This window comes from Taurulus bubalis (genome assembly GCF_910589615.1).
Source record: "Taurulus bubalis genome assembly, chromosome: 14".
In the NCBI taxonomy this organism is placed as follows: domain Eukaryota; kingdom Metazoa; phylum Chordata; class Actinopteri; order Perciformes; family Cottidae; genus Taurulus; species Taurulus bubalis.
Genome location: NC_136602.1, coordinates 16054871 through 16067298, shown reverse-complemented (window position 1 = coordinate 16067298; position 12428 = coordinate 16054871). Strand labels below are relative to the sequence as shown.

Sequence of the window (12428 nt, the reverse complement as noted above, 5' to 3'; positions counted from 1 at the left end):
TTTTTTTTTCCATCCACGGTAAATGTTTGGCGTATTGATGTATGTATCTATTTATGCATTGTGTCATTTCCTCTAGAAAAAGTCTCAACAACACAAACACAGGCAATGTATATGAAAACAGGAAGTTTGTAATGCTGATTCTCCCTTTGCAAAGTGCATCAGCTCCTCTGTTTACCAGAAACAAGGGAGTTCGATCACATAATCCTGGCCAAGGAAACAAGTCACAGATGGGTTAATGTTGTTTGGTTGTCATGTTCGATATGTATTCAGTTCATTTTCGACTGGTCGCCAGAGCCATTTTCTATCAGTCTCCTTCTGGACTGAATCTTTTCAACTGTCTCAAGTACTTGAGTCTAAAGAAAGTTATTTTTTCACTTTTCATATTTACTTTTCAGAGCATTGTCTTGTAGGAAAAATGACTAAATAATGTTCATCTTTGTTATTATACTATACACATGTTAATGTCCTGATTTGTCTCTTCCACAAATGTTTAAGTTGGTCTGGCAAAGACCAAAGCTTTGACAATCACACGTAGTACTCCTTGTCCTTGTTCTTCTTGCTCTTGCTTGAGGTTTTTGCGGTGTTCACTGGTTTCTCTTTGACGACGGTGCCGTTGGACTGCGCAGAGTTGCTGATGTAGTTGCGACTCTCGTCTACGTGGTACGAACCTTCGTCTCTGTTCCGGTATTTGTACATAGCATAAAGCAGGATGAGAATACACAGCGCCGCTGCTGCCACGATGCCAACCACCATCCCCGTTGTGCTGCTGGACTCCCGGAAGACCTCCGACGTGCCTGGGTAGCCATTCGGTCCAGCACCAGTGGGGTTGGCTGCAAGGGAGTCAGAGGTATGATTACTACAAGTGTTATTCGCTCACTATCTTTTACATTTCATCACTATTAATATAACTGGATTTATGGTTGGGAACAACTGCATTTTTTCTCTGCATGTGTGGATCGATATCACAGTTCAAAATGTCGCCTCAAGGTTGCTGAAGCTAAAAGTAGATGTTGGCTGATGGGATTGACTTTCCAGCCATCAGAAGAGCGTGTAGTTACACTTTGAGGCGACAACAAACAATGTCTATCATGGTGAACATTAGTGGGTCCCTGTCAGATTTTGTCTAATTAAATTAATACAAAAGTAGATTCTGAATCTCAAAGCGTTTAAAAATCTTAATGATTTGCAAGCTAAAACTGTAAAAACCTACCCTCACAGTTAAATAGGAAACAAATACAGATTTTAGATTCTTTAACAGTTATATAATCCCCAAATTACTCTAGAAATTATATTGAAATGCCACCCAGTCATTCCTGCAGCTCCTTGAAGAAATGAAAATGCAGGAGTTGGACATTTTTGTAGACTTTGCCTTTTGTCATTTTATCTGATTGCCTAACAGCATTTTAATTCCTGCACATTATCCTGATGATATTCAATTACAGCACAGTCATGAATGAACAGAGCACATTTCCAACATTCACTATATGTCTAAGCAGCATGACTGCATCACATAGTTTGTGAAAATAAATCTTTCAGAGAGAAACAATTCTTCAATTGACTCAGCAGATTTTGCCAAAGGCTGTCCCCATCTTCTGTTCTGAAATGGTGCCATTCAATGGAGCATATTTTGAAAATGCGTCAACCCCCTGATATTATTCAGTCCTCCTGGCACGTCTCTGTGTGTGTTTTTGTAGCAGTCATCATTTCTGCTTAAGCCCTCTTTGTTGCGTTTGTGAAATCCAAACAGTCAACACTAACATTTAGAAATGAAAGCACTCTGGTTCCGCTGGATTGGGGCAAAAACATATTTGAGGGATTTACAGCTGGGTTCAGATCATAGTTGTGTTGACGTGAAGATGTTACGCTTCAATTTGCATTTACACTGGACAAACTGACACATAAATAGCTGTGTTTTCCTGTAGGTCTGAATTATTTCCTCTGTGTTGACTGGACAGCTATGTTAAAGCTGTTCGGCGAGCTTTGCAGTATTGTACTTTTCTGCGGGAACACTTATGGAGCAATGCACTGAAAAACCTTTACTGTAGCAATGGGCATGCTGCACTGTGAAGCAAAATATTGACCATGTTGTACCTCCCTGTAAAGTACCTTTAGAATGGTTCGCTCAAGGTTTGATGTTTATTTTGAAATGCTGGTAGAAGTGGTAGACTAGACGCATGGTAAAGAAAGAGATGTAGTACTGTCAAAGTGAATTTTCCACATGAAGGTACATGTTGTACTTGTTTGTTTAGCACAAGGTTTGTCAGCGTTAGGTTGTGTGTTTCATGAATATCATCAATATTATAAGGCTACAGTACTAAATGCTGTCCGGATATTAAAGATGGTTCACATATATTTTAGTTTTTCCCTCACGGTATGTTCACAGTGTGTTCATGGAGCCACAGTAATGTGTATTCTCTACAAAATTTACACTTTTGTGACCCATCAGCTCAAGAGTTAGACCATCATTTTACTGCGGACGCTCATTACATAATGCAACTTCAGGTTAAAAGATGAGTATATGATCTCATGATCAAAACCCAATGGCACATACATGACGAGTTACTACAATATTCATGAATGTTGATGTGAGCCAGAGTCAGTCATTTAAGTAATTGGATTTTACATTTACAATGACAGGTGTCAACATTTTCCCTGTAATGAGTATTTGATATTTATTCAAATTAATTTGACACGTGCCATCCCTTATGTCCCAATTTGCTGTCCCACTTACCTCACTACTTTTTTTCAAGAACAAAATAATTGCATTCTTCAGCTTTGATATCAAACCAGCTTAAAACAAGAAATGTCACTTTAAAACAAGAACAATGTTACTTCATTATTTCAATCTTTTGATCTTGGCCAGTCAGAGTGATATTTCCACACGGATAACTTTCTTCCTAAGCATGAACTCAGTATCCATAGTAGAGCATCCATGGAGCAACTCTTTAACCAACTTGTACATTAAAAGAGAAAAGCATGGGAAACAACATTTAGCTTCTACCTCTCTGAGCTTGAGCAAAGAGGCTCAGAGAGCCTCATTGTATAAAAAAGGTTGTTTCTCCCTGATCCGTGAAGGACAGGCAGAATGAATGAGAGGATACAGCACATCCCTTCCTACACACTACTTTTGTTGCAATTTCTCATTGTCGAAAGAGCACAATATATACACGAGACAGATCTTTTAAATTTTTTCAAATGACAGTAAATACAACTGGCTTTTGCAATTACAATTTAAAGGACTGTGCCAATGCTCTTGCATGATTTTTCCTATTTAATAAAGGATCAAATATACCATTCTGCAAACCATGCTAATTTTTTATTTTTTGGGATCCATCGGCTTCAACTTCTTTCTTTGCAAAGTGATAATGTGAGCAGACTCTTGACACTTTTCAATTGAGTAAATCTATCGTAGTGAACAGAAATACTACTTTATTTTGTTCATTGTTACATTATTATTCCTTGGAAATTTGGTATAGAATGTTTGCATCATCTATACAACAGGCTATAAAACACCACTTTGTCACAGTCCAGAAAGTGCAAAGATATAAAGTAGTCTTAATGGAAACCAATGCCTGTCTGGAATGCACCGATCTGATAATAAACTGCACAGCATGCATGTAAAAATGGCCACCACATGTGTTTCTATAAATATTCATGATTGGTAGCTAAAACTAACAAGCAAATCATTTGCAAACATTACACCTCCTGCCTCTTTGGTCTATTTCACAGTAATTATTGTTAATGTTATTATCCAGTGTTTACACAATAAAGAACTTCAATGTTCGATGACACTGATGGCATCATGCTGTACTCTCGTGGATCGTTTCCACCAGTGGAGAGGGAAGTGATTGCACATCAGTATACCCACTTCATGTTCTGAAAGCTGTCCAAGTTATAACACTGTGCTCCTTATGACTCTGATAGCTCTCTTCACGGTTTCTCTCTCTTGAGTCTCACTAAGTGTTGATGGCCTTTGGGATAAAGTACTTTTTTAAATTGCATTCATTTTTCTTCTTGAGCAACAATGGATATTGTTTGTGAATGGTGTAATATTAGCCAACAACCCACATCAATGGCACGTGTGATCCATTTTAACTTAGATCCCGTTCGTGCCATGCCGAAAGGGCATGAAAAAGTGAAAACTGTAAAGGGACAAAGTTCTCTAAGCGGTCTGCCAGGTGAAAATATGTTGCTGCTGTTCATTGACATGTTTTCCAACATGGTTAGACTGATCAGTGGCCCAAGTATGCTTCCAATGCCAGCAGACATTCAAGGGCAAGCGGAGAGTACCACTGGTGGATTGAGTGTGACTGAGCGTTGCAACAGATTAGCTCTGCTTCTGACAAGCCCACTTATCCTTGCAGACAGGTGTGAAGAATGCTCTCCCCTTGTGGGCAAAAGCCACTGGTTGCCACGGCTCTTCCCCTGCAAGTCATTGTGCGGGCATTATTGGTGAGTTACTTTCATATTTGCCATCTACCCTTTGTTCGGGGTCAAAAAGTTGAAAGTGTAGATAACGTAGCGGGTTGATGGAGGGGAGCGCTCTCGATGTGGCACTTGAGGGTTGTATATGAGACCACGGTTGGCCCTTATAGCAAGGAGACGGAGCTAGAATAGTTCAGGAGGCAGGCAGACTCAGCCTGCTATGTCAGGAGTGAGTCATGCGATAACAGAACCACAGTGCACTGTTGTTCATTCTGTGAACCAACACCTCCAGCTCTGGGCTTTGTTATTCCCTCTTGCCTGGATCTGTTGATTGGCTCCCCACAGGCTGCGTTCGCGCAGAGACTTTATCATTGGGACACCCTCAATCAACTGACCACATTGTATTGTTCCTTGTAAATGTGTAAAAAAGAAAGAACAAATCCAATCCTTAAGAAATCCAATCCAATTTCTTAACAAAGAAAGCTGAGTAGTGACCACTACTTATCAGCATTAACGCTGCAATTAGCACAGTGCTGAAACCACCATGTTTTGTTAAAAAGAATAGCAGTCATTACAGCTCATTAGCTTGCATTTAGTCTCAGCAGTGTCTATCAAACATTCACCTGATGGCACACAGGGATCTTTCCTATTCCTAGATTGACTGATACGCCTGACGATGCGGCCCATTTGCTACCCACAAGTCTGGCTTTGCACCCTGTCCCGATTTTCTTCAAAATGGGTCCAGGCAAAGTAATGGTGCAGACACGAGGCCTTCGAGAAAGCCTCATAAGACCTCAGTCAAAATGCATCTGCCTGTCTATTCATTAGCACTCCATCACCTCAGAATGAAGGCACATAACCGAGAAAGAAATAGCGCCTGAAACAAGTGTTTAAAATGATGGCTGCTCTTATACTCTCTACTCGAGCTTACCCAAGGGTAAAATTAGACATGGGGAAAATGACCTTAAAGTGGCGCCTAGCTTCATGGCAGCATAGTGGGGATGCAGTTGTGAAGCGATATAGGTAAGCTCAGTGGGGTTAACTTTTGAAGGATTGCAGTTGTGTAAGCAGCCAGAATAACTTTCTCCTCTCCGTCCCAGAGCGAAACTAAAATTACAGTATCACATCGAAACCGTCATAAAGTCCTTGTGGTTTTATTCACAAGGACAACAGTTAATGTTTAAGTTATTTAGTCACAAATCATTTGCTTTCAGACGATCCAATATGTGACCCTCTTTTACAAAAGTTTGAAAGATTTGCTGGAATAGCCAAGCCAGGATTTCTTATCGTCACACATAGAGGCACTGCAGTGCTATGACCAGATCGGTTTGGCTTCAATGTTCTGGTGACTGCAAGGTTGATAGCACATTTTCTCTTAATTCTACATGGATTCTTCCTGGAACCACAAGTGTCCCTCTTGGAGATATTAGCATCAGTGCAATATAACTCGTCATTAAAATGCTTATGTAATGCTGGATTTGATTTCCCTCCTTTTTGCCTGACTTCTTTTTGCCATGTGCTCTCAAGGAGAGGAAAGGGATCAGAGATTCCAGACTGTCAGGCGGAATTTGAATAAATGGTCCTCTTCAAAGACAATCTTTCCTCATTTGTAGCCAGCGAGAGGGTTCATTTGTTTGGTAATTTGTAACAGGGTGAACAGTTGAAGGAGACCATGGATGAAAGAATAGCGGGGTTACTTCAGGTGTGCGTGAGGCTCGTTGAGCGTTAATGGAGCAACCCGGACTACTTAGGATATATTGAATGGAGAGACTATGCTTGGCTTTTCATTAACTGGTGGTGGTAATGTGACAAAAGAGTTTTGTAGAGTGCATATGAATGATGCTTTATCGTTAATGTATGCACTTTGGCAAACGTTGAGTTTAGTGTCAGGCAAAAACTAGAACTTATTTTTAGTAGGACGGTAATAAAAAGGAGATTTTGTGTGAACTCGGCCCTCTGCAACCTGCAACAGTTGATGAACATGAGCAGTGCGTCATGCATCTTTGAGAGCTTAAGAAGGTGTGGCTGTGGGATGCCTTTAGAGCGACCGCAGGCTGCGTTGGCATCCTCAATGACACGTTGCTGTTATTCAGCCAGATTATACCAGCTTCTTACTTCACATATCCAGCTATAATCACACGCTGTCAGAGCCGCCATATAGTTTGGGATCAGTCTGTAGACAGGTCACTGTATCAACTGCAGCAAAGCCAAAACACTTATTAAATCCCTCTTGCCTCTTTAATTATCTGAACGTCCTCGAGAAGTGATGCGAGTTATCCTGTACTTGTGACATGCTGGCAGCAATCCTGATGACAGCGTGCATGTGTGAGCCTGAAGTGGCTCTGCTCATGCTGATGATGAACAGAGAGCTGAGTGGGCAAGTGAGAATTATTAAAAGGTGTCTGAATTAGCCCAAAGAAAGGTATGGCGCAGTTTAAGCTTTTTGCCCATAGGTGCTTCACTTAAAGAGGTGAGATGAAGAAGCTCACTCAGCTTGAATGTCACAAGTCTGGAACTAGTCTCTTGATTAGATTCACACAGTCGGGTTACATGTTCTTTGTGTCTATATTTGTCTAAGCGTTTCCTTGTACAAAAGCTGAATAGTCTTCTGCAGAGGACAATCAAATCTAAACTACAGACTCACAATGTGGGTTATTTAAACATTTCGACAACAACTCTCCTGTGAACTGTGTCTATGAGTGTGATGGACACTCTTTTAGTTCGAAAAATATGTTTTTCTTTTACTAGAGACTAATTCACATCCTTTAAGCAACATAACGACCAACATAATATGATAATTATTCTATTTTTCTGGCTTGGAAAAAGACAGCAAGTGCCCAGATCAGAGGTCTTTCATACTCCCACTAGACAGAGAAGTCAGTTAAGAAAAATGCAGCATTAAAGTGCACCTTTGGAAAGCATTTTACCGATTGGTCAACTGTGAATATTTCCAAGCCTCAGCTTACTTATACATTAACATAACTGACCTTTGGCTGGGCTTCTTTTCTTGGGAAAGCAAAGTCTTTCATGCCCTACTTAGACTTATAAACCGACACATTGTGTTAGCATCAATGTCAGCACACCCAAAAGATGTGTGGTGGAAAAATAAAAATAATTGAAAATATAAATATGGTGGGATCAGTAAAGAGAAAGACTGACAGTGAGTGTGAAATCCTGTTTTCTCTCAGAACACACTTAATTTAAAATAGAATGTAGAAAGAAGACTTGGACGGCATAATCCTCACTGAAAGAGCGCAGAAAAACAAAAATGGCAGAATTCCATAAGATTATCTGCATAAATTGGCAAGGTATGCAGTAATAACAGCAATGGTTTTTGCAAAAAGAGCTTGCGTGATGCTTGAAGGTCATCAGTGCTGCTCGACGGGTACGAGCTCTGGTCACATTCAATGGGCATCTAGTCTTCAGAAGGGCTTTCATTCACTGCTAAAGGAATTCTGTTGGCATGCAAGGTGCATGCCACTGAGTTCAGCAAAGGAGGGAATGAACACACACAGAGCTCCAGCTGGGTATGATTGAATAACCTATTAAATGTGGGCAGTGACCTCTTAAGCCAGAACAGTGCTCTTAATGTTTCATTAATCTCACAGCTACTTTTAAAACAATAATTTACTCTAATTTATCCCCCTCTGGCTGGGTGCATTCCAGTCATTGCCATCGGGTTAAAGCAAGTATTAATTTGCAGTTTGATTTATTGGTTTACTCTATGTATTGTTTCCCCACCCATAAATTAAATCTATTAAAACAAATGTCGCATTAGTAGCTGCTACAGTTATGTCACTGCATAAGGCTTGAGGATAGAGAAAGATGAGAGAGCATAGACTGAAGAGAAAACTAGAGATGATTAACCTAATAATATCTTAGTCCTTTTATTCGCAGCTCCAGTAGTCCTTCCCAGTAGATTGCCCGTAGGCAGGTTAAGGTGAAATGTAGAGACTAGAGACTGCTGGTGTGTACTTGCATGACACAGAGCTAATTTCTTTCATACATATTACATAATTAATGATGGCTCAATGGTGGAAACAAATTAATAAATACATTTCCAGCGGATGCATCCAATGGTATTTTAGGAGACATAGTTTTCCTTCAGTGTATTGTGTATTATGAAGAGCAAGAGGCTACTTTTCATATTTTCCTTCATAATTATTATTTAACATGATTCATACTAGGGTTTGTTCTCCAGTAACTATTATGGGAATCACCATTTTAGCATGGTACAATGAGATTTTTTAAACTTAATCAGCAGAATGCATTACACTAATCAACTTTATTTATCTATCAAGATAACACATTTTGAACTTTTGCTATGTAAATGAGCATATATTATCAAAAATGATCTAATGTTATGTTTTTACTCAACATACTTAAAGGGAGTGGTTTGATATTTTGATAAATACACTCACCTTCAAAGACTGGAAACAGCTAGTTGCAGCTAAAATGGGAAATTGCTGTTTTAACACTTAAGATTTTTGTACAAATTAAACAGTTGTGATATAATGCATTAATGCGTGAGCTCTAGAGGTATAGATATTTTATCACCAGTATAGCTGTTTCCAGTATGTATGCTTAACTAAACCAACAGGGCCACACTTGGACACAATTAATCTGGCAATATTACTGTGAATAGAAACTATTGCACACGAAAAGATGAGTCAAATAATTACATTCACAGTATAAATGATGGATTCCAACTGTTTCCAATTTCATATTGGAACTAAATAGTGGTATCAAATTGATCAGATTTGGTGACTAGAATTTGACTGATTTGAACAAATAAGGATGGCTAGCAGCAAGAACACTGAGGAGAAACCCCAAATGATGAGGAACAAAGGCGGTTGCAGGGTAACCTTGGATTTGGGTCACTGTGCAGCAGCTGCCCTCCATCAATGGCCTGCATGACGCCAATGAAATGAAGCAGGCTGGTAAGAGACATCCGTTCCAGCTGACCCCATGCAGCTCGACAACAACCTGTTCCATTAACTTTCACCACGAAAATTGAGGTTGGTACTTGAAAATCAGCACCAACCGCCATCTTGACAGACATCTAATTGGGCTATTTTCACACAACTCAGCAATTTTCTCCAGATGATTGGCGAACACTTCACCGTGGCCTTTAAATGGACATTTTTTTGTGGAAAAGAAATCTTTTATGCTAAATATCAGGGTTTATATAGCGTTTCTTAAACATCAGACTTGCCCTTAAAAGGCACGTTAGTTCTTTTGTTACCATTCGGTCTCAGGTGAGATCATATGGGAACTCATGCATTTGACACATTTTACTTTTCTTCCCAATTTTCACAATAGCATCACAAAGATTGAGGCCCTAATCGTAGTGACAGTGATATTCTGCTCGCACAGCCCTGCTGCTTTGTTCATGCACACTCCATCATTACCGATCCCCTCTTACAGATCAGATGTGTTGCAGAATCATGGGTCTGTGTATTCCTCAGTGGTTTCCTGAACCGGGTTGTGGGGATTCAATTTGCTGCAGTATGATCTAATCTGAGTCCTGCCGGGTGATAAGCTCTGTTAGTACCACCGGCTTTCCATTGTTTCCGGAGGTAAGAGAAATAAAGCATGGCAATAAGTAAGTTTACCCAATTGATGTCACTCAACTGCTGATAGGGACTGCTGTGGGACTCTAGGTGATACATGGGATGATCTAGAGTTGACCTTGGGCCACAGATAGCTCACATAATAGTCTGCTTCAAAGCTCACCTCTTGGGATCACTTATGCAGCAACATTATCACATGTGCTGTGAAGTCTGAGCACAAGGTTGAGAGAAACAGAGATATCAAAACGGGGGGAGCACATCCGCCATCTGCTTTTGAGTTGAACAGACAGAACAGACCGTCAAAGTGTATGCTGAAAAACTACATATTATTTGTGTCATTAAAAGGAGTTGGCTGAACAGTAATATGAGAAAGTGGTCCCTTTATCAGCGACAGTGGATCCAGTTCTTTATGTATAGCAAACCAAATGTAGATATTAATCAGGATACGGTGTTAGACAGCTGCCACCCTGGGAGCCCACAGCTCTGGTGTCAAATCCCCTTCAGTGATCACAGAAGGAGAGGGATACTTTGCTCGGGGAGTGTGCGTCCCTGAGCAACACACAGTTCGCGACTGATGTTTTGGCAGATGCCCTTGTCAAAAAATATCATAATGTAAGCTGCTAGTGTGAATCAATGCACACACCACTCTCCTGTGCATGGCATTTGACAGAGTTAGCAGATGTGCATTGGAAGTACCTATTGTGATGCTGCCCAGTGGGAATAACACTCTAATGTGCAGTATGAGGGTTAGCAAAAGCTAATCTTGCTTGGAAGGCCAAAGGAACAGGAAGAGAGGCAGACTAGAAAGTTGATACTCTACGCTGTGGGGCAGACATTAATTTAGTGGAGGTTTTATGACCACATACTGATCGATAGCACATCTAGATGGAGTGGGGGGCCTTGGGTCTGGATTTAATTGTTCTCTGTGCGTCTCATCACTTCAAAATGCATTTGAAAATCCTTCTATTCAAAGGCAGGAGCAAGGGTTAGACTTAATTGCCTTCCGTGTGTGGCAAGGTAAGAGATTAAAAGTTTGGCAGCATTGCAGGGAACAGACGGATATACAATCCCAATTTGTCAGCGTAAAGCTAATAATAACCGGGGGAACGGGTACTGCTTCCTTTTGTTTCCACACACGATAACAACTATAAACAAAAATGTATTAAAATTTTATGAAGAGAGACACCTGATATGTGCCGCAATCATAAACTAAAACGGATATCATGTGCAGCTACCGTGAATAATAGTATAGAAAACAACAGGACGGACGCCCACAGCTCGCTGTGAAACGGAATTAGCAGTGGAAACCCTCTACACACAGTCCTCTCTGGGTTTACCCTCACGCATTGGAGTCATGTGGGTCTGACAATTACAACTGTGTATTGTTTCGTCTTTCTGAGAACTTTTCTGTTGTTGACGATGACGGAATAGGTGCACAATTAAAACACAGCAATAACAGCTTCTTAGACACATACAAAACACCTTCAGTAGTGTGGACTAGCTATACATGCAATTTTCACCTGCTCTGATTAAAAGTACTGGTGTTGGAAGAAGAGGAAGCTAATATCTTGAAACCCATAATTGTACTAACTGAACCTTTCTTTAGGACAGAAATCGTTTAACACTTTGGGAAATGTGTTTTGTGGTTTATTTTTTGCTGTAAGGTACTGTGAAGAGGTTTGATACATCTGTGTCGTAACCGATTTTAGAACCAGCAGCTAGTTAGCTTAGCTGAGCATAAAGACTGGAATCAGGGGAAACAAAAGTAAACCAATTAAAAAAAAGGTTCATTATTATAAAGTAAATAAATAATGTTTTAATCATTGCGCTTCAGAGGTGGATTTCGTTAACTTTGTATAGAACCTGAAAAGCGATTGTAGTTAAAACGTTAGCCCAGCTGACCTATGTTCAGATAGTCCATTGCAGCCGGAGGCTTTTCAGATGAAAAAAAGTTTTACTGCATTTATATTGTCTGCTCCTGTACATTGAAATATAAGAACCAGTCAAATCGTACTCCATGGCAGGATGGAAGCTTCCCAGACAGACTTAATGGATAGCCTCTGGCTTGCTGTAGAAGAAGAGCAACTCTGCCTCTGAGAAGAGTTCAAGCTCGAACTAAAGCTCCACTCTGCTCATTTAACCAGTGTGTGTTAGCCTAGAGTGTCTTTGTGGGGGCGGACTATGACACACAGAGACATAGTGACACACCCAGAGAGAAGTAGAATAAAAAGAGATGACTAACCTAACCCACCTGAGCTCGGCTCACAGGGATCAATGTCTTCATCATCGCTCGGACACTCGGCTGACGCCACCAGCAAGTCGTCGGTTGTCTGAGAAGAGAGAAGCACACAGTGGAGTGGTGAGGGCATGAAATACTTAGCTGCATCAACGGGGTAAGATGGCTCCCACTCAGAGCTACCAGCAGTGGGG

General features: G+C 40.5%; 1 protein-coding gene across 10 annotated transcripts in view; it reads right to left on the bottom strand.

Moving 5' to 3' along the window:
• Positions 1-525: 525 nt before the first annotated feature.
• Positions 526-12428, bottom strand: part of LOC306746766 (neurexin-1a-like) — a gene marked incomplete at both ends in the record, with an annotated part of 231168 nt that continues 219265 nt past the window's right edge. For 6 of the 10 annotated variants that reach the window (XM_079229727.1, XM_079229729.1, XM_079229730.1 and 3 more), the window contains 2 exons: positions 526-830; positions 12241-12328. In XM_079229727.1, coding sequence (XP_079085853.1) covers positions 526-830; positions 12241-12328 — 393 coding nt within the window. The remainder of the gene's footprint in view (positions 831-12240; positions 12329-12428) is intronic. The other 4 variants (XM_079229733.1, XM_079229736.1, XM_079229728.1 and 1 more) reach the window with 1 other exon arrangement.